The sequence below is a fragment of the Lithobates pipiens genome, unplaced genomic scaffold (assembly GCF_037356315.1).
Source record: "Lithobates pipiens isolate NorthernLeopardFrog02 unplaced genomic scaffold, aLitPip1_a1.2 Scaffold_19, whole genome shotgun sequence".
Classification (NCBI taxonomy): Eukaryota; Metazoa; Chordata; class Amphibia; order Anura; family Ranidae; genus Lithobates; species Lithobates pipiens.
In genome coordinates this window covers 176240005-176265864 of record NW_027507764.1, presented here as the reverse complement: position 1 = coordinate 176265864, position 25860 = coordinate 176240005, and the positions used below count along the sequence as shown (strand labels likewise).

At 41.5% G+C, this 25860-nt stretch overlaps 1 protein-coding gene across 1 annotated transcript in view; it reads right to left on the bottom strand.

Annotated features, from left to right (window-relative positions):
- Nucleotides 1-567: 567 nt before the first annotated feature.
- The window catches only part of LOC143996450 (collagen alpha-4(VI) chain-like), a 281198-nt gene continuing 255905 nt past the window's right edge, over nt 568-25860 (bottom strand). Inside the window, exons 42-43 of the mRNA XM_077491500.1 lie at nt 14747-14785; nt 568-2195 (exon numbers count right to left, since the gene is read on the bottom strand). Of these exons, the coding sequence (XP_077347626.1) occupies nt 2029-2195; nt 14747-14785 (206 nt within the window). The 3' untranslated portion in view covers nt 568-2028. The remainder of the gene's footprint in view (nt 2196-14746; nt 14786-25860) is intronic.

Below are 25860 nucleotides of genomic sequence, written 5' to 3'. Positions count from 1 at the left end.
AGTTACTAATTTGATAGACATAAGGTAGAGCAAGATATGTTATGGTCAATATGATAAGAGAAGGGGGTGTTTTCAAAACCTATAAAGCGAAACCACATTATGTTCTCCAAGGGCCTAAAAAAAGCAATATACCGTACTAATAATTTAGTAAAGGATTATAAAATGGTCAGGAGGCATAACTTTGTTTACTTAGAATATCCAGTAATTTGAGAGGAAACTTTTTTTTTTTTTAACTGGATTTTTACTTGTACTTGTTTAGGTAACTGAAGTGAACGCAGCTTGAATCTTTTTACTAAGCTATGCGAATATTTATTTTGTAAAGTGAAAAAAGTACACCTTTATAAAAATATATATCTATAAATGAGTACTGGTTGGAAGGAGACCCTTTTTACATACAGTACAGAATAATTCCATAGACACTTCTTAGTATAACATAAGAGGTTCATTGGCCAAAATACTCAAAATTTAAAGTTTCATGATTCCAATGCTATCAGAAAGTAATGCATGATTTATAAAAAAGTATCCCCATTTTGTTTTATTAAAGCCAAACATACACACATAAGCAACTAATATATGAAATAATTTTATTAACATTCAACTGAAAAAAAAATGCAAAAAAATGACGAATCTAGTTTTTCTCACTAGAGCAATTTTTATTGATTGGTAATTCTTCATTCTTCATTAACATTTCCATTGCATTAAAAGAAAAATACAACTAGGTGACTTCTGCAAATACACATGTACTGCATATGCTGTTTCAAGTAATGCTCATTTCACTGACTTCCATGTCATTACAAGAGGGGGGGGGGGGGGGTGAGTGGGAGGAACCAGTGCATGCTGTGGGTAATTAAGAAGATCAACCAATCAACCATTTTGAAAGTGTCATATTCAAGGATTTATGCATGGCCGAGAGATTTCTCTTAAATTGAGTGGTGTTTTGGTGACGTCAGCAGGGAGTAAATAAAAGGCAACTGTTTGGTCTCTTTTTTTGCAGAAATGGTTGTTTTTTTGGGAGGTTTTTTTAATTTTATGACAGGGTTGCTTTAAATATTTCTGGATTTACATTCGAACTTGTGTAAGTATAAAAATGTTGCTTGCTTGGTAATTTTTACCTTTTCTTATAATACCTGAGATTAGCCTCCTAATACATTCTTATAATTTAGAAGAGGAAATGTTACCTTACATTATATTTAAAAAAAGGTTGGACTTCTGGTATGATATTTAACATAAGTATGAATAAAAATGATCCACCTAATAATTAATTAATAATAGTTAATAACCTGTGCATGGGTAAACATAGACGGGTCAGTAATCTCCCATGTTCATGAGTCATTCTGAGATCCTGGAAAATGCTTAACTTCTCAGTGACCAGAGGTGAATTTGGTGACCAGAGATGGAATTTGTGTGGGGTTTGGGAGGGGAAGGTTTTACACTTAGCTGCTATAATATTATAACAGACGAGCAGTTAACCAGAGCCTTCATCTCAATCTGTGTGACTCCACAAAATATCATGCTCTTTTAAAAATTTTGAGGCATTTTTTTAGTCCCTGAATTTCAGTTATATTTCCCAGAAGTGTTGTTAAGGCTGTAATGCAAATATATTTTTTACTGATGTAATGCTGATGTTCTCTGACAATTATTTATTTGATTAAAACCATTATTTGTGTGTTTGCAAATCTTACAAAATATTTTTTTTCATTTGACACATTTTAAATTCCTATTTCTACACTTCTTTAAGCATCACAGTACTAGAAAATACAAAGTTTGGTCTAGTCTACCCTTCTTCTGCATTATTATGTAATGCTCCAAGGTGCAAAGAGAGAAAACTGTTGATACATAATATTTCTTAAATACGTTATTTAAAAAAATAATTAAAAATGTTTAAACCTAAGACTTTAATTTTATTTAAAAGCAAACATCAGTGTTTATCCCTTTGTGATCATTTTCGCTGTCTAATGCATATGCATTAATTCCAGATATCACTGCCCATGTTATTTGCATAACACAGGGTAGAACAATTTAACAACTCTATGATAGACAGACAGTTTCACACTCTTCTTGTGTTTCAAACTGGTTTTTGTTTCCTCCGCAGCCACCATACCAGAACTGAGCACACGTGTTCTCATCAGAGTTGTACCACCACTTCAGTACATAATCTTGACAGTCTCCTTCTTCTTGTTTCAGTTGACATATATCTGCAAAGAAGAAATCTATATCTTAAAGAAAGGCTGGTATTGTTAGAAGCAGAGCACAGGAGATTAAAGCAGTAGTCCAACACAAAATAAAATAACTACTGAAATATAAAATAAAAAGCCGATTTTGTTTTGTTTTGCCATTTTCAGCTTAAGCCAACCTGTCCCTCACAGTATTTCCTTTCTGCCACAAGATGTCCTAAAGTCTTCCAAATGTATTGTAGTACCCTCTAGTGTGTGATACTAGTAGTGTAGTGTATGAAAATCTAACTTTGACTCATGCTGTAAATCTGTGAGTCTTGGGTCAGGGTTATTAGAGTTCAGGGCTGGATGGCTCATCCTGACAGCCATCTGGTGCCTCCCCCTGTTACCAGAGTGTTGGAGAATGTTCTGAAACTAGTGGGCAGGAGTGAGGAGGAGCTGCCTTGAATATTTATGGAACCTCAGCCAATCCCCAGGAGTGGGCTGGCAGGGGGAAGAAAATCCCATAAATAGATATGGGCCATTTCCAGCAGGGGAGTCAAGTGGAGGCTGTAGATGCAGAGCTAAGGAGGCTGTCAGTGGCCTTTCAGGCAAACCTTCTAATCAGGGGGGTGTTCTGTCTCAGGCCAGGCCTCTGGTGCTGGCCTGGAAGGACCCTACCACAAAAAAAGCTGGAGGGAAGCTTTCCTGAGAGGCAGAGGGAGCAAGAGAACAGAGTGAGTAATTCAGGACTGTGCAGGGGCTGACAAGGGGAGAGACTGCCACAATTAGCAAGTCTCCCTTGTAGACAGCGGTGTGCTTAAGGCCCCTTTCACACATGCGGACCGTTCAGGTCTGCCTGGCAGTTTTGTAGGTGAACCTGAACGGACGCTCCATACAGTTCTATGGAGCGACGGATGTCAGCGGTGACATGTTCGCTGACATACGATCCGCTGAACTCCAATCCGCTAAATTCAGACGGACGGAAACCCTATGTTCCATCCGTCTGGCAGATCGGATGAAAACAGAAAGGCAGATCCATTTTCATTCGAACCCCCATAGAGGAAAGCAGAGATATGACAGGTCTGTCTCTCCACAGTGAGCAGAGAAGGACCTGTCACCCGGGAATCCATGAAAAATGGACATTATGTGTGAATGGGGCCTAAGTCTTTGGCCTTGCCCCGGGATATCTCCAGAGAGTCAGTTGGGTGGACAGGTGTAAAGAGAGTCAGGCAGGTGAACTGGTGAAGAGGTGGCCAGGTAGCATTTTCTGCAGAAGTGGAGCTGTAAATAAGAAGTCGTCCATGGATCTAATTGTTGTTTGCCAAGTGGGCATCCCATAAATTCCTATTCCTATCCAAGTTATTGGCCCCTAATAAAATAACAAAAACAAAGCTCAAGGACTGGATTCTGTGACTGAATGCAAGTGGAAGATGCTGAGTGCTTGGCTGTGCAGCAGTGGGCAACCCTGTCATCTGCAGCTTCTACGAGGTGTGCTACATTAAGGACAGCCAGGATCATTCCTACTTCCTTTAAGCGCAGGCTGTCATGGGCCTACCCTTAGTCTGTCAAAGTGAAGTTGCAGCAAAAGAGTGATGGGCTCATCAGCTTTCTGTCACTTGCTTTTCTTCTATCAACATATTCTTTGTCAGCGCATGAACTGATTGGCTCTTAGTGCTGCCTCTTCATTTAACACTTAGCTCTGGAGTACAGAGCTGACTGTTAAATTAAGAGATTATATATATTATGATGTAATACTAAACACAGAATTATATTATATTGTGTGCTTTTTTATCTGCTTAAAGTTCAGCTTTAAATGCATACTAAAAACTGATATGCTGAGTATTCACAAATGTACAGTATACTGAACATATGTTTAAAATCAAAATATATTCCCAGACCTTTTTGTTTTCATTGTGTGGGCAGAGAGATAAAATATTGTTATCAAGAAGTATGACAATATTGCTTAGGAATTTTGAAGTCTATGAAGACATGTAGGCTAAACTCAGGGAAATGTATTTCCTTAAATAAATAATACACAACTTATTTACTTTGCGGGATAGAAAGATACATACAACTTTGTGCTAGAAATAACATATATATATTTTTTTATAAGAAGCAGGATGGAATTTATTCAAGTAGTGTGTATCATAAACAATTTCCCTTCTTTATAAAAAATACTGTTTTCACTTTTATGTATTTTTTATCTCAGTTTTGCTGCTCTCATAACACTAAGGGGCAGGGGAGGGGTTAATATGTATCCTAGTTTGTGTTCTAACTGAAGGAGGGATGGGACTGTGCAGGGAAACTAACAGATTGCTGTCCATACTCTGTATGAACAGACAATCTGTCAGTTCACTGCTCAGAGAACCTGAAACTGTGTTTACACACACAGCTGCCGGTTCTCCATGTGCCCCGAGCGATCACAGGAGCCCGGCGGCAATCGAGACCGCCGGGCACTCGCATCTGTGCATGGAGCGGGCAGGCGGCGCACAAGTGCCCCCTAGTTGCCGTTTATGCTCCCGACATAGCATAATGGCGATTCGCGCAGCCGAGCCATGCTGCTTCAGTACAACTGCGGTGGCTGGTCAGCTACCGGTTAAAATGTATATGAAAATAATGTGATTGGGTTAAAATCTACTTTAACCGGTTCCCGCCAATGTACGTCGGCAGAATGGCACGGGCAGGCAAATGAGCATACCTGTACATCCCTTTAAATTTGCCACGCTGCTCGCGTGCCAGTCGGGACCCCCGTGAGTCCGGTCGCGGGTCCCGCTGACTCGATCGCTACGGGGATACCCACGATCGTCTCACGGGGAGGCTGAACGGGGAGATGCCATTGTAAACAGCATCTCCCCATTCTGCCTAGCAACAACTGACGCTGATCTCTGCTCCATGTGATTGGAGCAGAGATCAGTGTTCACTAACACAAAGCCCAGCCCCCCCACAGATAGTAACCTACCCCTAGGAACACTTAACCCCTACACTGCCACCCCCTGGTTAACCCCTTCACTGCCAGTGTAATTTACACAAGAATCACTGCATTTATATAGCAGTGATTGCTGTATAAATGACAATGGTCCCAAAAATCTGTCAAAAATGTCCGATGTGTCCGCCATAATGTCGCAGTCACAATAAAAATCGGTGATCGCCGCCATTACTAGTAAAAAAAAAATATTAATAAAAATGCCATAAAACTATCCCCTATTTTGTAAACGTTATAACTTTTGCGCAAACCAATCAATAATCGCTTATTGCGATTTTTTTTACCAAAAATATGTAGAAGGATACGTATCGGCCTAAACTGAGGGAAACATTTTTTTATTCAAGATGGCCACTGATAGAAAAGCTAATTCACTGCTGGCCTTACTTAGCTTCTTTGTAAAATACATGAAAGGGCTAACTTTTTGAAAATGGCTGCATTTGTATTATTTTATACATTAATGGCAGTTTTAATTAAATCAACATCATAAATTTAGCACAGAGTATGAACTGAGAGTGCAGAGCAAATGCGCGGGACTCAGCAGAAAGACCTAGATAAGTGACTGTGCACACCAAAAATTCTACAGCCAATATCTCGCTGGATTGAGAACAGTAACGTATAATGGCGATCACACACGATCGCACATTCCGACAACAAAATCCATGTTTTTTTTCCAAAGGATGTTGGCTCAAACTTGTCTTGCATACACATGGTCACACATAGTTGGTCGGAATTTGCGAACTTCAAGAACGCGGTGACGTACAACACGTACAACGGCACTAGAAAGAGGAAGTTCAATACCAAGTGCACCACTCTTTGGGCTCCTTCCACTAATCTCGTGCTAGTAGAAGTTTGGTGACAGACGATTTGCGCTTTTCAGCCTCCTGCTTTTCCGATCATTCCTATTCTTCAGTTTGTGCTCGTGGGTTCGTATTTTTATTTTTGATTTTTAGTGCGTTCTTGTCCGCTTGTTTCTGTTTTTCAGCTCTGGCCTTTGTTTTTCATTGCTTTCTTTTCATTCTTTCTGACCAGCTGGACCAGAGGGTTAATAACTACTGTCTGGCCAGAGCCAGAAGAGTAGTGGAGAATGCTTTTGGGATAATGGGCAGCCGGTTCTGCCTATTCCTTGCGCCAATCAACATGGCGGAATATAAACCTAACCATATATTCCTTGCATGCTGCATCCTACACAACTTTTTAAGGAGAAGTTCAGTGAACTATGTTGCCACAGTTGGGCCTGAGGCCAGACTTCAACAACAAATCCTGACGATGCTTGAAGCTGATCTTCCTGGCTTGCCCCCCCCAAAGCGCCCGCGAAGTAAGACAGAAGTATGTTGAGTACTTTGCAGGTGGGGGGCAATTGATATGCCACAAACTGTTTAAGAAACATTTTATCCTACATTTTTTAACTTAAACTGAAAGAAGATTTCCTTTGATTTACTGCCTGGGTTTCTTTTAGCTGTCTCCTAAGTTCTCCAATGGGCTTTTCTTTTTGGACATTTTCTTCAATAGTGTAAGACTGTGAAATGTGGGGGTCAAAATGATAGTCTTTTCTATTTATTAACATTCAATTTGCAACAGTCATGAGCTGAAATATATGTGTGACTGGTGAATCAAAAAAGAAAACTATGTCCCTTTTTCATACACAGGAAAGTCTCAGCCAGGAGGAGGCCGTGGAAAGTGGCAGCCAGAAGGTGGCCAGGCCCAGCAGCCTGCCCAAATCTCAGGTCCCTCCCCTCGGCCTTCCACAGAAAAAGTGCCAGGAAGAGGAGTAACCTGGAGGAGGCAGCACTTGCCATATTTCTGAAGGCTACTATGGCCCTCAGAAACCTCCCTAGTCTTCAAGAGGACTATGCCTACATGACAGCCTGCAAAATGCTGGAAATGGAGGAGGGACAATGCTTCTTATGTGAGGAAGTGATCTTGCAAGCCCTAAATAAGGGGTTGAGGGGTGAACTCACAAGCCAAAGCCACGTTTGTGAGTTGAACCATGGTCCTCCTCCTTCACCTCCTGCCACAACTCCAACACCAGAGCCACAGCCATGAAGGAAGCATGTAAGGAAGACCAGAGAGTGATGGCCAGGGTCCAGTCTGGTTTGACAAAAGATGCAGGCTGTTGTATGACCACAGCATGGGGACAGATATGTCATCTGCTGCTGTTCCTGATCTCTTGTAGTCCTGTACCGGATTGTGCTCACTATTATATGGACTCCTCAGGCCACCAATTTTGGCTGGCAAATATTTGATTGGTGTCATGGGGTACAAAGGCTTCGCCAATTTCAGCAGTTTCTCCAGCGTTGCCTTCCTCTTTATTTTGTCATGACCCAGAATAAATGGATATTTATTTCTCAGAAATACTTGCCTATGTGTTTTAGCTCAAAAATGACAGTTTGCTTGTGAGTAGGCAGGTACATTTCCCAAATACAATGTCAAATTAACAAGGGACACCAACACCAACCAACCTCCTTGAGGTTAAAAAATACAAGATAATAATGGTGTTGTGGTAACTTGACACACAAAATGAGAAATAATATTATGGAGAGCACTAGAAAAAAAAAATGTAGATCTTGATAAAAGAAACAAAAATTATAAACATTATTATGGAGATCTGACGAAAAACAAAATTAATATTATTCATGAGATCACGCGAAATAATAAAGGAATCATTTCGTGAGAACTCTGTGTGAATATGAGCAGCAAAACCACTTCATTCTTCTAGCATTCTAAAGAAGAAGAGAATGCGCTGCATTAAACTATTAAAAAAACTGCAGCGTGACGAATATGCTATCTTCATTGCGTATACTAGTTTTGCCAGGTCAATCGTTTCCGTCTCGTAATTTATTCTAAACATGCGTGGCACTTTGTGCATCAGAATTGTGTACACATGATCGGAATTTAAGTGAACGGATTTTGTTGTCAGAAAATTTGAGAACCAGATCTCAAATTTTGTGCAACGGAAATTCCGATGGAAACTGTCCGATAGAGCCTACACACGGTCAGAATTTCCGACAAAAGGCTCCCCTATCGAACATTTTCCGTTGGAAAATCCGATCGTGTGTACGGGGCATAAGACTGGTAGGAGGGTTAGGGACAGAAACACTACAACATATGTGTAATACTTTAAAGTTTACTCATTTACGTAGGTTAAAACTAGCAGTATAAAACTAATGGTATTATGCATTTTTATTTTATTAAAAACATGTTATTTTTAGTATACTATGTAAAGGAATTATCAAGATTATTTTGATCTTAACATTTTTTTTACCATTTATCTCTATAGGGTTGATTTACTAAAGGTAAATAGGCTGATCTGTTTTTAAACAGAAAACTTCTCTGGCAGATCAGAAGGGGCAATGATGATCTGTCAAATTAATTATGCAAAAATATTTGTAGCACAAACAATGTGGTTTTCTTTGGATTGTGTCATTGTGTCACACTGACTCACAACATCTGTTATTGATATGAAAGAAAAACAGTACAGAAATAAATGTGTTTTATTGGGCTTTTGCACTTTCCATATCCATGTTTGTAGATTACCTGGTTTGTAAGAATTAGGTTCTATGTCCTATTGTGAATGAATTAATAGTCTTAGGCTGGGTTCACACATGGGCGGCTGCGGTTTTAGTGCAGCAGTCCAGTGCGTTTCTGTTCCCCCGGTTCATATGTGATAAAGGTGCAAATTTTTACCTGAACTTGGACCCAAAATGCACAGGACCATTTTTAAAAATGTACATGTGTGAATCGACACCATTGAAAGCCGGTTCAATTCACATTATTGTGAATTGGATGTGGTTATAACAAAAATGTCACACCATGGATCTCCAGAGTGGTTCCAAAGTTTGTCATCAGTGATCACATCGTTACAGAAGATAACAATATTTCAGAGCCACACCAGACTTCAGGCAGGCATGTGACAGTTAAAAACACATCCAATTTGCAAATATCTAAAAAATAGAACTTTATAGTTTTGTCTTGTATATCTTGTGTTAGGCTTGTTCAAAGTTAAGGTCACACTAAGGACTGTTGAAATCAAAATTGAATAAAAAGTTAAATTAATTGAAAAACTCATACTGGATAAACCTCCAGAAATAATGGTGCCAAAGTACTTCTAATCATTTGTCAGAACCAGTTCCTCCCAATGGAAGGAAAGTTTGACAGCTTCATGTATTTAAATATGTAAGTTTGTCCTGGAAGGATTCTTTGCTTCTAGTTAACCAGGCCCACTCTTTTTTCAGATTTTCAGGTATCTTTTTTATTCTCATAGACCCCTTTAACTGCCTGGTATTAATGAAAAGAGGGAGGCTCACATTTAGGAGGGAATAAGGGACGCAAAATGAGATCCCTTCCTTGCAACTGTTGGGGATGGATGACAGGACGATACAATGAATGGTGGGGGAATTGAAAGGGTAAGGTTTTTTTTGTATTTATTTATTTGTGTAAGGAAATTTAAAGAGCAAGAACAAGGCGCAATGGCTGTTTCCCATCCATCTTCTGTGCTTTGTCATATGGTATTAGGTCAAGTGCAGGGAACATATGGGGAAATAGCACTGCTCCCTGATTTGGCATCAGAAGTTTCCTATAAAGTGTCTTTTTCACCTTGGTCTGAACAGCAGAGCTTATTTTAAAAAGGTGTTTTATTATGCAACCACTACATACGTTAAAATGCCTATGTTTGAAACAAAAGCAAACTAACACAAGTAAATGATTACTGTGCTTGTTATAAAATATTAGAACTGGTGCTTTTATCTATCTGATGTTTGATATTATATAGTGCCTTTTTTAATCAGCCTTTTAGTTTCTTCTTGAAGTCAATTGTGCACATAAGATATTAATTATGTCTTCTAGTTTTGTTCATACGGTCCTAGTTTACTGGAGAGAGAATAAAGCAAACTTAAATTTAAGATGGAATCATTAAAATCATTAAACTACAATCCTGTTTATATAGTATACAATATAGGGTGCATTAGTTAATCCACAGTGTGGTGCCAAGGAATCCTAGGCAAATATATACATTTTAAAATTGATATTTGCTTTTGTCCTGTCACTCACTGAGAACTGCATTGTGGGGTGGGGTGGAATGCATCCACACTTTCCATAACCTGGAAGCCAGGTTGTATCAAGGGGGGTCAGTAGCATAGAAAAAAAATTATAGGTAAAGTTTATGGCATTTTAATAAACCATTAAAGTGATATTTAAGGCTGAATTCTTTTTTATAATAAAAAATGAACTGAGCCTATTTTTCATACAAGTTAAAATCATTTTATTTTTGCTAGAAAGGTACTTAGAACCCCCAAACATTATACCCCAAAGAATAAAATGGTGGCTGTTGCAATACTTTATGTCACACCATAGTTGGGCAGCAGTCTTACAAGCACAATTTTTTGGGAAAAAATAAAAAAATGTTAATTAAAAAATAAGACAACAGTAATGTTAGCCCAATATTTTTCTATATTGTGAAAGATAATGTTACGCTGAGTGAATTGATACCCTGTTGGTCCTACTTCAAATTTGAGCCCGCTCGTGGAATGGCGACAAACTTTGACCCTTAAAAATCTCCATAGGCGACATTTACAAATTTTTACAGGTTGCCAGTTTTAAGTTATAGAGGAGGTCTTGAGCTAGATATATTGCTCTCGCTCTAACGATCACTAGGCGATACCCAACATGTGTGGTTTGAACACCATTTTCATATGCGGGCGTGACTTACATATTCGTCCGCTTCTGCGTGCGAGCTTGGCGAGACGGGCGCTTTACTTTATTTTTTTTATTATTTATTTTTACATTGTCTTTAAAAAAAAAATGTGGGTCACTTTTATTCCTATTACAAGGAATGTAAACATCCCTTGTAATGGCAGGATCTCTTTAATCTCTTTAATAACAAACATGTCCACTTACCTCCTCTGTGGAGTGGTTTTGCACAGAGCAGCCTGGATCCTCTTCTCCCTCTCTCCGTGGATGCTTCTGGCCCCTCTTTCCCACCGAGTGCCCCCATAATAAGCTGCTCACACCTGAGCAGCCTTGCTCCTGAGCCAATACTTTGTCTGTTCATTCAGAAAAATAGCGCGGCTCAGACCTGCTCCTGCTCTCTTCTCATTGGCTCACAATGTGGAAGCAGAAACCCTGGAGACCACTGCTCTTGTGCACATCCCTGAATCAAGATAGCGCCAAGATAAATATAAGGGGGGGCTGCTGCATGCAGAAAGTTTTTTACCTTTGTGCATGGAATGAACAAAGGTAAAAAGCCTTGAGCATTTACAACCAGTAACCTTAACCTTAAAAGTGATACTTTTTGTATATCTTTATCCAACCATAATCCATACACATCCACTACTTAATGGTCCTGTAATCTAATTTTCATGAAGTTGTTTCTTACTGATTTCTACCTCCTTGTAACATCCCCTGAGCTCCTGAACCTCTCCTTTTCCCCAAGTTTGTTTGGAACCAGGCATCAGTGCATATCATTTTCAGTTAAATCCCATAATCCCTTCTCAATCTTTGAGAGTGAGCAGGAAAGGGTGGTCTGTGTTTCCACATACAGGGGAACAATGGCGAATGAACATTGCCACCCTTTACCAGGAAGGTGGATCACAGCAGCAAAAAAAATGATTTGGAGATTTTGAGGAGGTTGAGAGCTAGATCTTTTTTGAGTTAAGCATACATACTGTATTTAATACATGTAGCCACCCTGCCCTACACAGGAATGTCTTAATATAAATCTAATAGTGATGCTAAGCAGCAGTCAATTCAGCTGAAATTATAGTTCAACTTATTTGGGTTTCTCTTGGGCCCTGGTTACTGCATGTGTCATTCTGTTGCCAGTAGGTGGCAAAGCTGCTCCTGGTGCTGGCATAGAAGCTACATTAATACAAGTTATGAATATTGATTTTTTCCTAGCCAACCAGTAGGAGTGTCTTTGTCACTGGTGCATGCTGGGAGAGGGTATGTATATTCAGTGTGTGACATTGAGTTGAAGTCAGTCTCTTTTGCCCTGGGCCTCTTGCCTGGGGGAGCGGTGTGTGGGGCTGCTGAAACATCTTAGGTCTGCTGCCTGAGAAGGTGACCATGCGATTGGACAGAGGTCTGTATTTTAGAGCCTAGCCTGTGAAGCCCAGGGGTATGGGGAGCCATGGAGGACCACCAGATGGACAAGCTGGGAGAAGCTTGGATGAGCTTGGACCTCACTGGAGTATGGTGTATTTTACCCAGGGTGCTGGCAGCTGATCTTTTAAGCACTTCACAGTCAGGAACCACAAATACAGAATTCTGGGTCAGCTTCAAGATTTTTCATCTTTGCGGACTGTGATTACTTTTGTTCCCTTTTTGTAGAGTCTGCTAGTTCATGGGTGTCTTGTGCCCTATGTCTCTCTCCATAGGGTTTTCTGTGTGAGCAATAAACATCTTTTGTTTTACATCTTTAAGTGACTGGCACCCATATTTTCACATCCCACTATTGCCTAAGTAATCTACACTCTGAGGTGAAATGTCAGCCCATCTTGTCTCGGGGGGTTACCAACATGCCTCCTGGAGGTCGAGGGGGTGGTATTTTGTTTGAAAACCAAAGTTTAGTGTCACTTTAAAGCTGAACTCCAACTTTATTTTCACTGGAACTGAATGGAATGATCAATCCCAACATACTTCTGTACCATGTTGCTTTAGTTTTTCTGGGTTTAGTTGTGGCTTTGTATCATGTGAAGTAATTAATTTAAATATGAAGGGAACACCTTCATAATAACCTCTCATAGCTCTTCCTCTGTAGTCTAGCAGTAAGACATTATTCTTTGGCATGCTGCAAGACAGGAATAACACAGGAGGAGGTATGAAACATTTACAACTTTCACCTCCCACATGAAGGCCCAGAAACACCCAGGGTAACCCTAGGGCCTGCTGACATCAATTCCCAGAAATGGTAAAAATGACTCCCATAGGCCACTCTCAAGCTACAGAGGCTCAAAGGATCATGGGCTATGTAGTCTGAGGACTGGATAAGGAAGGGAGCAGGAAGCAAGAGAGCTTTGAAATCTATCCAAGAGGAGGAGTGACATCACAGGCACAGAAACCTGCTGTATGCATCTAAATGAGGTAAATTACATACAGACTGACAGTGTGGCTGGGATTCACCCTCATACACAATGCATCTGTTGTTTTGTGGAGGAAAATCTGTATTTCTTCTTTATTTTTCATACTGTACAGTATAGTACAGACTCAGTCATAGTTTAAAATATTGATCTTAACTATAGGTTGTAAGAAAATAATTCACAACTTCACTAAAAAAGGCATGGTGCCACATTGGTTCTACACCCAGCTTGTCTGCAGCACTGTCTCACCATGTTACTATGAACTCATGTGGGAGGATATAAGATATAGGATATATGAGGATATATTGGATGTAATCTATTGCCGTTTGTTCTCCTGGGTCCTTGCTGATCCTAGGCCCACAGCTCCTGGGGCAGACATCCCTGGTGGTCACTACTGGAATATGATCATGTGCTTTTAATACTTTTTGCAGATTTACCTCTATGCATGCATTAACTGCAGAGGAAGTGAATGCTGATTCACGAAACACTTCAGGACCCAAAGATGCTTTTGTTAAACTAATTATGAACTGACCTATTCTAATTTTTGTCAATATGGTACTTGTCTTTCATGTCAATCTACAAATGTTGTATCCTTCAATTAAAGTTTATACCATTCATTTATTATTGGGTGTGTTACATCTCATGCAATGTCCCAAGTTAAAATTAGTGTTTTTATGAGGTTGGAGATGTATAAGTTTGACAGGTTATTGAGTATAAACAACTTTCAGCAAACCCCTTAAAGCTGAACTCCAAGGAAAAATGCAAGGCACAAAATAATATAGCTCTTCATTAATGCATTATTAACTTTATAATTACTTACATGGCCTCCTGTTTTCTCTTATACAGCAGAACTCAGATTGGGAGAGGGAAAAGGAGCACAATGAGCACATCAGTTGTGCTGCAATGTTCATGTGCTAATAAGAAACATGTTGGGAGGAGAGAGAGCAGAGTGACAGAAACATGAGCTAATCAGACGGCTGCTTCTCATTTCACTGTTCAGTCCCAGGCTGGTAGGAGACAAGACCTGCAAGTGTTACTGAACTGCAGCAAGTTGACATTAGGTCTCTTTGTCTGCCAGGCAGGACTTTGCTATGTAAATCTCAATATGGGATGGACACAAATAAAAATCCTTTAGCAAGTAGGAAGCTTCCATATATGTGTTTCATCTATGTATTTAGCCTAGAGATCAGCATTGATTTTGTTTTCTAACCCGATTCTCTGGTATTTTATAAACCTACCTTTTTTTGTTTTTCACTTTTCTTTTTAAACTTTTTTTAAAAAAAAGGTTGTTTTTAACCTAAAAGAAAAAGTCAAAGTGTGGTAAAATCAATTAAAGCCACCACAATGCCAACTGATAGGCATTTCTAATCGATTTCCAGTTTAGTTGTATTTATTTGGTTACGCAAAACCCAGAAACAATGAAGACAGTAGGTGTTCAATTGATTGGTGACTTCTTTTGTGAAGTGTTAATATCTGAACACAAATGAACCAAAGTAATATCAATCATTGATATACTAGTATGTATAACAACGTACCTTTGCTAAAGAGCACTATTCCTTCACTAGTTCCTTGACCTGCTTACATAAGAAAAAGGCTGAGATTACACATTTGAGCAAATTGATTGAACACAGATGTTTTTTTTTTGTAAGATTCCTTCAAGGCCAAATCAAATAAATTAAACTGCAGTCACAAGAAAGATTCCTGCCATTCACGACATTGTAGCATATCATCTTATAAAGAGAAGAAATTGACATATAAAGAAAGAATTCATGCAATTACAGTGCCTTGCAAAAGTATTCGGCCCCCTTGAACTTTTCAACCTCTTGCCACATTTCAGGCTTCAAACATAAAGATATAAAATTTTTAATTTTTTGTGAAGAATCACCAACAAGTGGGAGACAATTGTGAAGTGGAACGAAATCTATTGGATATTTTAAACTTTTTTAGCAAATAAAAAACTGAAAAGTGGTGCGTGCAAAATTATTCGGCCCCTTTACTTTCAGTGCAGCAAACTCACTCCAGAAGTTCAGCGAGGATCTCTGAATGATCCAGTGTTGTCCTAAATGACTGATGGTGATAAATAGAATCCACCTGTGGGTAATCAAGTCTCTGTATAAATGCACCTGCTCTGTGATAGTCTCAGGGCTCTGTTGAAAGCACAGAGAGCATCATGAAGACCAAGGAACACACCAGGCAGGTCCATAATACTGTTGTGGAGAAGTTTAAAGCCGGATTTGGATACAAAAAGATTTTCCAAGCTTTAAACATCCCAAGGAGCACTGTGCAAGCGATCATTTTGAAATGGAAGGAGTATCAGACCACTGCAAATCTACCAAGACCTGGCCATCCCTCTAAATTTTCAGCTCAGACAAGGAGAAGACTGATCAGAGATGCAGCCAAGAGGCCCATGATCACTCTGGATGAACTGCAGAGAACTACAGGTGAGGTGGGAGAGTCTGTCCATAGGACAACAATCAGCCGTACACTGCACAAATCTGGCCTTTATGGAAGAGTGGCAAGAAGAAAGCCATTTCTCAAAGATATCCATAAAAAGTCTAGTCTAAAGTTTGCCACAAGCCACCTGGGAGACACACCAAACATGTGGAAGAAGGTGCTCTGGTCAGATGAAACCAAAATCCAACTTTTTGCCCACAATGCAAAACTATATGTTTGGCGTAAAAGCAACACAGCTCATCACCCTCAACACACCATCCCCACTAACAAACATGGTGATGGCAGCATCATGGTTTGGGCCTGCTTTTCTTCAGCAGGGACAGGGAAGATGGTTAAAATTGAGGGGAAGATGGATGCAGCCAAATACAGGACCATTCTGGATGAAAACCTGTTGGAGTCTGCAAAAGACCTGAAACTGGGACGGAGATTTATCTTCCAACAAGACAATGATCCCAAATATACAGCAAAATCTACAAAGGAATGGTTCACAAATAAACGTATCCAGGTGTTAGAATGGCCAAGTCAAAGTCCAGACCTGAATCCAATCGAGAATCTGTGGAAAGAGCTGAAAACTGCTGTTCACAAAGGCTCTCCATCCAACCTCACTGAGCTCGAGCTGTTTTGCAAGGAAGAATGGGCAAGAATTTCAGTCTCTCGATGTGCAAAACTGATAGAGACATACCCCAAGTGACTTGCAGCTGTAATCGCAGCAAAAGGTGGCTCTACAAAGTATTAACGCAAGGGGGCCGAATAATTTTGCACGCCCCACTTTTCATTTTTTTATTAGTTAAAAAAGTTTCAAAAATCCAATAGATTTCGTTCCACTTCACAGTTGTGTCCCACTTGTTGGTGATTCTTCACAAAAAATAAAAATTTTATATCTTTATGTTTGAAGCCTGAAATGTGGCAAAAGGTTGAAAAGTTCAAGGGGGCCAAATACTTTCGCAAGGCACTGTATATATTTGACATTAGTAACTGTACAAACCAAGTTATGGATGGGAGAATGAAAAGTAATGTATAAAGAAAATAAGATGTCCATAATACCTACACAAATTTGTTGATTTAACCATCAAATTTTAATTCGTAAAAGACTTTAATAATAAAAAAAATCTCAGCTGCATGCTGAACACACCAGCTTTACACATTTCAGTAAGCTTTAAAAGTGTGACTTCAGCCAAAACATTTTCTTTCTGATGATTTTGGATGGGAATAGTTAATACCTTTTGTAATGTTTCCTCCGCTCTTATAGGGGAAAGTTCTTCAAACTTCCAGGCATTAGGAAGGTAGGGAAAATCCAGGAATTAAAGCCAAACTATGGACGCCACAAAAAATACTCTTGCTGTGGGTCCCATCCTCACGCCAAAGGTTGAATGCTTATTAAGTCTAAGGACAGAGGAATAAGATGTAATGCTTACTTTATTCCTTGCTCCAGCAGGCTCTCTCCATCTGTGCAACTGGTTTTCGAAGCCTCTTCTCTAAGGCACTCCAGATGGCCAATACAATTTAGTATCTATATTCTGGCATTGTGTTTGAGGACCTCAAAAACATCAGAGATGAAGAGCAGAGTGCTGGAGCCTTCTAGAGTTAGGAATAAGGTAAGTATAATACCTTGTTCAAATAAAAAACAGCCAAAGGCCAAACGCTGCGCTAGAGAAGGGATATGAAGGGATATGTCCAAAAAATAAAAATAAATCAGTCGGTAGAGCAGCCAGCACTTCGAGTTTTAGAATACAAGAAAACCCCTAAATCAGTGACAAATAAAAAATAAATGCAGCGCTAAGTGATAAAACAATAGTGAAAAGAAAAATTTACATAAATAATAATATATCAAGAAATATGCTGGATTAATAGCACAAACTCTGCTTAAATATAATAGATTTGTACACTAGAATTAAGCATATATAATAAACATCAAAAAATATTTAAAGTGACTAAAAATATCAATATATAATAATATAATATAAAGGAGCCCCCTCCTTAAGCCTTATGATTGCTCCTAATGTTATTGATCCTCCTAAAACGGTTTTGTTTTTTCAAACATTTAATGTTTTTTTCCCCTGCAGGAAATCTATGATTTGCCAGATTAATTCGTTTAGAGGTAGAAAATGTGAAACATTTAATTCTACCCAAACCAATAAGGTTTACAACATTGAATCATTTATTACATGCTCTACGGAGTGTGTGGTATATTTGATTCAGCCCCCGTGCTCCAGACAGTACATTGGGCGTACTAAACGAGCTCTACATGTACGTTTGGAAGAGCATGTAGGTAACATTAGGAGAGGCTTCACCAAGCATAATCTTTCTAGACATTATGCTAAACATCATGATAAACAAATTAAAGGTACTTTATTTCTTCCGACTGATACAATTTGTCCACATTGGAGGGGTACTAATAAGGGTAGGGCAATCTCTAGACTCGAAACAAAATTGATTTTCGATTTGAAGTCTTATTTGCCATTCGGATTAAATGTTGATTGGGATATTAATTGTTTTCTTAACAATGCCTAGAGTGTTTTTTTTTTCATCAAAGTCATTTTTATATTATTATTCAATTAATCTATCGTTTCAGGTATCAATTTGTATGGTTTTATTCAAATTTGTAAACTTTTATCTTAATGTATTATAGTTGATCCCAATATGACTCTCATGCTGCGTTGTCTGGCGCGTTTTTGTATTTAATGTAGTTGTTTTACATTTCACCTAACCAGTAGTTGGTGCTGTGACAATGTTTTTTAACTCTGTATCTGTCCCGCTCGTTTTAGCATACTATGAATATCGATGGTGCAGCTTGCGCCGTTTGTTTTTCTATTATTGCCCTTTTTACCCTAAGTTAAAATGGCGCCTTCACATTATATAAGATGTCTTGTGATGACTCAGAAGCCTCAGCCAATCCCCAGACGCTGTCCGCTTGTGACAAAACACTGCGTAGGGAGGTGATCTGACATTTGCCTCGTTGGAGGTGTAGCTCTGCGGAGGACAGCGAGCAGGGAGAGTGTAATGGCACACCGATGATTTTATATTGCGCTATATTGCAACTTTCTTGTAAGTGCGATTTATTTATTTTTATTAAATTATTTATTTAAATACTACACAATGGGAGCTTTTATTATTTATATTCCCTGAGTGGTACCAATCCAGGATCATCTGTATTGCGGGATAGGTTTTTGGAGACCGAATTCCCTGAGCTTGCTGAGACCATTCTATTGGTCTTTGGAGTCGGTAAGGAGAATATTTGCTCACTTCCTGGGTTTTTTCCACTTGGCAAAGCGATTTCATACTCACTGATCTTCGTTGGCAATTCACCTAAGGACTTGTATCTATGGACTGATTTTCACTATACTTTCACTTTTTGGCACTCTGCCTTAGTTTTCACTTTCAGATATTTTTAGTCACTTTAAATAATTTTTTTTTTTTTATGTTTATTATATATGCTTAATTCTAGTGTGCAAGTCTATTATATTTAAGCAGTTTGTGCCATTAATCCAGCATATTTCTTGATATATTATTATTTATGTAAATTTTTCTTTTCACTATTGTAATACCTTGTTCACCTGTCCCCCACACTTACCAAACATTTAACCTTTGCAATGCGGGGTGGGGGGGGAGGGGTTCTTTTACAGACTCCAGAGTTCAGCTTTAGGTGAAACCAAGCAATGTGTTGCTAACAATAGTAATATCCATCACTGAAAAGTGGGCAAAAAGCACAAAAAGCAAAGTTCATCCTGAGTATTATACAACTCATTATATACATAGTACCCACAGATCAATGCAGAAGGCAGTAGAAGAGTACCAATAATTTTCCCAAGCAGGTTTCTTAGTGATGCTTGTAAAAATCTTAGTACTAAACTTTTTTTTACATTTTTTTTACATTTACATTAAGTTCTTGTATCTGATTGCAGCAAGGATGGTGTTCCAGCTTTACCAGCAGGTATTTTCTAGGATCATCTGATTATAGCTAAATGTAACTGTGGGGTAGAATGGCTACAGCACTGTCTGGAGACAAAATAAATTTGAAGCACTAAACAGGCAGGTTGTGTTCCCTGCAGGTACCGTATCTCAAGAGTATGTAAGCCTAGGGCTTTTTTTTTTTAGCTAGAACCTTCCGGAACCTCTGACAGCCCTCTCCTTCCAACCTGTCATCTAACAGAGAAGCCGATAGAGGATGTTTTCTGCATAGACCACTTTCTCTACAGACTTCTCTGTACTAGCGCTGGGAACCCAGGGTTCCTACCCTCCAGCAATGATGAGTTCCTCGGGATCCGGCACTGCAACTGCAGCTGCCTGTGATGATTCGCAAGGTAGCTTCTGATCCTGCCTGCCGCCGCTACTCCTCCTCGGCTCTATGCTACAGTTCTGATAGGTGGAGCTCTCCAGTCACACTGTGCTGAGATACAAAAGCGCATACCATGTACAGCACTGTCAGCTTTTCTGAAGAGGTGAGGGAGCCGTGATTAGAAAGGGGGTGGGGAAGAGGTGGCTGTGCAAAAAAGCAGCTATGGGAAGGTTGTGAGTTTATTACAGGGCTGAGTGCTGGGGAGGGGAGAGTGAATTTGTTTAGAGAGAGATGAACTGGGGGAATTTTAGAAGGGGGGGATTTGTGCAGAGAGGAGAGCTGGGAAAATGGGGGATTTGTGCAGAGAAGAAAGCTGGGGGGTGGGGGGGATTTATGCAGAAAGCAGAGCTGGGACAGTGGAGGGAGGATTTGTGCAGAGAGGAAAGCTGAGGGGGTGTGCAGAGAGGAGAGCTGGAGGTGTGTGCAGAGAGTAGAGTGGGGGCGGGGGGATTTTTGCATGCAGAGAGGAAATCTGGGGGGATTTGCACAGAGAGAAGATCTGGGAAAGGTGGAGAAATTTGTGCAGAAAATAAAGCTGAGGGGGGGGCGTTGTGCAGAGAGGAGAGCTGGGGAGAATTGTGTACAGAGGAGAGCTGGGGGGATTTGTACAGAGAGGAAAGCTGAGGGGGGGATGTGCAACGAGGAGAGCTGAAGGGGGGGGTTTGTGCAAAGAGGAGAGCTGAGAGGGGAGTGGGCAGAGAGGAGAGCTGGAAGGGACTTGCGCAGAGGAGAGCTGGGGAAAGAGGGAGTGTATATGCAGAGAGGGGAGCTGGGGGGATTTGTGTAGAGAGGAGAACTGGGAGGGGATTTGTGCAAAGAGAAAATCTTGGGGGGATTTGTGCAGAGGAGAGCAGGGTGGGATTTGTGCATGCAGAGAGGAGAGCTGGGAGGGTTGTGCAGAAAGGAGAACTGGGAAAGTTTGGGGGGGGGGGGTTGTGCAGAAAGGAGTATGTGCAGAGAGGAGAGCTGGGGGGATTTGTGCAAAGAGGAGAGATGGGGATGTTGTGCAGAAAAGAGAGCTAGAAAATTTGGGGGGGGGGGGGGAGTTGTACAGAGATGAGAGCTAGGGGGAGCTGCAGAGGGCAGAAGGCAGGTAGTGACAGTTGTGGAGGGAGAGCTGGTTGTGCAGAGGTTAGAGCTGTGGGGGAAGGGGGGCAAATATGAAAAATGGGGCGCTGGGTTCCAAGTTACATATTCCTGACCCCTGCACTCTGTACACAGGGCTATATGCTACATATTACTGTGCACAAGGGACACTTCATATTGAATGTAAGTACTGTCCCTTTGCTGAATCTGTACTTTGTGTCTTAAACATTCCCTGCGCCTTGTGTGATAAGCAGTTCTTACCCTAAACTTAATGCCATTATTTGGAGCTACTTTACTTCTCAAACACTGAGAAAGACAGGGTTGAGGGCAGGGACTTGACTGGGAAGGGTTCCTGCACCTATTCTCTGGGAGAAAAAGCCCTGTGTAAACCCAATATTTCATATTCCTGATATACGCTTGCTATATCATGTACTTGTATAAAATGGTATCCTGTTCTCTTTGTATTGCTTTCTTTGTGTGAAATCCCTGGTGTTCCTGACAGTCCCTCTGCTTGACTATTAAAAACGGACTACCCTAGCCATGAGAGCACACCAAGGTCAGTTCTCTAGCAATGCTGGACCTCAGTGTGCTCTCCTCCAATGATCAGACTTCTGCTGATTGAAAGTTATACATTGATTTGCATTTTAATGAGTGAAATAAGTATTTGACCCAGTTGCAAAACATGACTTAGTACTTGGTGACAGAACCCTTGTTGGCAATAACAGAGGTCAGACATTTCTTGTAGTTGACCACCAGGTTTGCACACATCTCTTTGCAGATCCTCTCCAAGTCATTAAGATTTCGAGGCTGACGTTTGGCAACTCGAACCTTCAGCTCCCTCCACATATTTACTATGGGATTAAGGTCTGGAGACTGTCTAGGCCACTGCAGAATCTTATAAACAATAAAGCTGTGCTTATTTAACATAAATATCAAATACAGTGATGATGCGAAATATGGGGAAAAAAGTCTGATTATAATAACCAAATTATTGTGGCAAAAAATATACACATTTTTTCACGATATTTCACGTCATCACTGTATTTGGTATTTATGTTAAATAAGCGCAGCTTTATTGTTTATATTGTTTTTGGAGTGTATCTCACTTTCTAGCTGCAGCTCTCAGTTAAGGGTATTGGGTAGCGCAGTGTTCTATATATACCACTCCAGAATCTTAATGTGCTCATTCTTGAGCCACTGCTTTGTTGCCTTGGCCATGTGTTTTGAGTCATTGTCATGCTGGAATACCCATCCACGACCCATTTTCAATGCCCTGGCTGAGGGAAGGAGGTTCTCCCTCAATATTTGATGGTACATGGCCCCGTCCATTGTCCCTTTGATGCGGTGAAGTTGTCCTGTCCCCTTAGCAGAAAAGCATAATTTTTACACCACCATGTTTGATGGTGGGGATGGTGTTCTTGGTGTCATAGGCAGCGTTCCTCCTCCTCCAAACATGGCAAAATGAGTTGATGGCAAAGAGCTTTATTTTCGTCTCATCTGACTACAACACTTTCATCCAGTTCTCCACTGAATTTTTCAGATGTTAATTAACCTCCTCCCACCCGCCCTATAGCCGAATGGCGGCCTTAGAGCGGGCGGGTTCCTTCGCCTGGCCGTCCCTGGACGGCCTGGTGTTTACTTCCGCAATGCGCGCCGCCAGGGGCGCGCATCGCGGAAGTATTGTATTCGCCAGGTCTCCCGGAGACAGGCAAATATAGATCGCCGTGAACGGCCAATCAAAGCGGCCGTTCACAGCGTGATCGCAGCTGCCAATGGGAGATGATCTCATATGTAAACATATGAGATCATCTCCCATTGCAGTGTCTCTCCCTCCTCACACAGAGACAGCGTGTGAGGAGGAAGAGCGATCTGTGTGTCAGCCCCAGTGCCAGTGTCAGCCCCAGTGCCAGTGTCAGCCCCAGTGCCAGTGCCATCTGTCAGCCCAGTGCCATCTGTCAGCCCCAGTGCCAGTGCCATCTGTCAGCCCAGTGCCATCTGTCAGCCCAGTGCCATCTGCCAGTAGTGCCAGTGCCGCCAGTGCCACCTGCCAGCGCCAATGCCTGCCGTCAGCCCCAGTGCCGTCAGCCCCAGTGCCGCCAGTGCCAGTGCCGCCAGCGCCACCTGCCAGCGCCAGTGCCACCTGCCAGCGCCAGTGCCACCCGTCAGCCCCAGTGCCGCCCGTCAGCCCCAGTGCCGTCCGTCAGCCCCAGTGCCGTCAGCCCCAGTGCCGTCAGTGCCGCCAGTGCCACCTGCCAGTGCCACCTGCCAGTGCCAGTGCCACCTGCCAGCGCCAGTGCCACCTGCCAGCGCCAGTGCCATCCGTCAGTCCCAGTGCCAGTGCCGCCAGTGCCACCTGCCACCACCAGTGCCGCCAGTGCCAGTGCTGCCAGTGCCACTTGCTAGTGCCACCTGCCAGCGCCAGTGCCACCTGCCAGCGCCAGTGCCATCCGTCAGCCCCAGTGCTGCCAGCCCCAGTGCCGCCAGTGCCACGTGCCAGTGCCACGTGCCAGTGCCACCTGCCAGTGCCAGTGCCACCTGCCAGTGCCACCTGCCAGCGCCAGTGCCACCTGCCAGCGCCAGTGCCATCCGTCAGCCCCAGTGCCGTCAGCCCCAGTGCCATCAGCCCCAGTGCCGCCAGTGCCAGTGCCACCTGCCAGTGCCACCTGCCAGCGCCACCTGCCAGCGCCAGTGCCATCTGCCAGCCGCAGTGCCATCTGCCAGCCCCATTTGCCAGAGCAATTAGCCAGAGCAAATAGCCAGCACCATCTGCCAGTGCCATCTGCCAGTGCCAGCCCCAGTGCCAGCCCCAGTCCCATCTGCCAGCGACATCTGCCAGCCCCATCTGCCAGCCCCATCTGTCAGCCCCATCTGCCAGCCCCATCTGCCAGCCCCATCTGTCAGGCCCATCTGCCTCCAGTGCCATCTGCCTCCAGTGCCATCTGTCAGTGCCACGTGTCGTCAGTGCCACGTGGGGTCACTTTGTGGGCATTTCCATTGTCCTGGTGCTCCAGGGCCTTCAAAACTGTAATAGGTGGTTGAGAAATAAGATGTGTCATTTATGCTCCTAGAACGCCTGATGGTGCTATTTCAATATTGGGCCTCTGTATGTGGTCAGGCTGTGTAAAAGTCTCACACATTTGGTATCGTTATACTCAGGAGGAGTAGTAGAACGTATTTTGGGGTGTAATTTTTGCTATGTACATGCTATGTGTTGGAAATATCTTATAAATGGACAACTTTGCGTAAAAAAAATGCGTTTTCATTTTTTTTCCACATTTTTCCAAAACTTCTGGAAAAAAAATGAACCATTCAAACGACTCATTATGCCTCATAGATTATACATTGGGGTGTTAGCTTTCCAAAATGGGGTCACTTTGTGGGCATTTCCATTGTTCTGGTGCTCCAGGGCCTTTAAAAATGTAATAGGTGGTTGAGAAATGAAATGTGTAATTTATGCTCCTAGAATGCCTGATGGTGCTATTTCAATATTGGGCCTCTGTATGTGGCCAGGCTGTGTAAAAGTCTCACACATTTGGTATCGTAATACTCAGAAGGAGTAGCAGAACGTATTTTGGGGTGTCATTTGTGGTATACACATGCCATGTGAGAGAAATAACCTATTACATTGAAAATTTTGTGAGAAAAAAAAAAATCTTAATTTTGCAAAGAATTGTGGGAAAAAGATGACAACATCAAAAACCTCACCATGCATCTTAGTAAATACCTTGGAATGTCTACTTTCAAAAAAGGGGTCATTTGGGGGGTATTTGTACTTTCCTGACTTGTTCGGGTCGCAAGAAATGAGATAGGCCACCAGTACATCAGGTGTGATCAATTTTGTGCGATTCGCACCACAGCTTGTAGACTCTCTAACTTTCACAAAGACCAAATAATATCCACTAATTTGGGTTATTTTTACCAAAGATATGTAGCAGTATAAATTGTGGCCAAAATTTATGGAAAAAAAATTATAATTTGCAAAATTTTATCACAGAAACAAAGAAATATGCGTTCTTTTTCAAAATTGTCAGTCTTTTTTCATTTATAGCACAAAAAATAAAAACCCCAGAGGTGATCAAATACCACCAAAAGAAAGCTCTATTTGTGGGAAAAAAAGGACACAAAATTCATTTGGGTACAGTGTTGCATGACTGAGTAATTGTCATTCAAAGTGTGAGAGCACCAAAAGCTGAAAATTGGTCTGGTCAGGAAGGGTGTTTAAGTGCCCAGTAAGCAAGTGGTTAACAAACTCCAGACAGACCGGTACATGTGCTTTCTTGAGCAGGGGGACCTTGTGGGCGCTGCAGGATATCAGTCCTTAACGGGGTAGTATGTTAACAATTGTTTTCTTGGTGACTATGGTTCCAGCTGCATTGAGATCATCAACAAGATTATTAGTTCTGGGCTGACTCCTCACTGTTTTCATTATCATTGAAACTCCACGAGGTGAGATGTTGCATGGGGCCCCCGACTGAGGGAGATTGACAGTTATTTTGCGTTTATACCATTTGGGAATTATCGCACCAACTGTTGTCACCATCTCACCAAGCTGCTTGGCGGTGGTCTTGTAGCCTATTCCAACCTTTTGTAGGTCTACAATCTTGTCCTTGACATCCTTGGACAGCTTTGGTCTTGGGCACGGTGGAGAGATTGGATTCTGATTGATTGATTGCTTCTGTGGACAGATGTTTTTTATACAGGTAACAAAATGAGATTAGGAGCACTCCCTTTAAGAGAGTGCTCCTAATCTCAGCTTGTTATCTGTATAGAAGA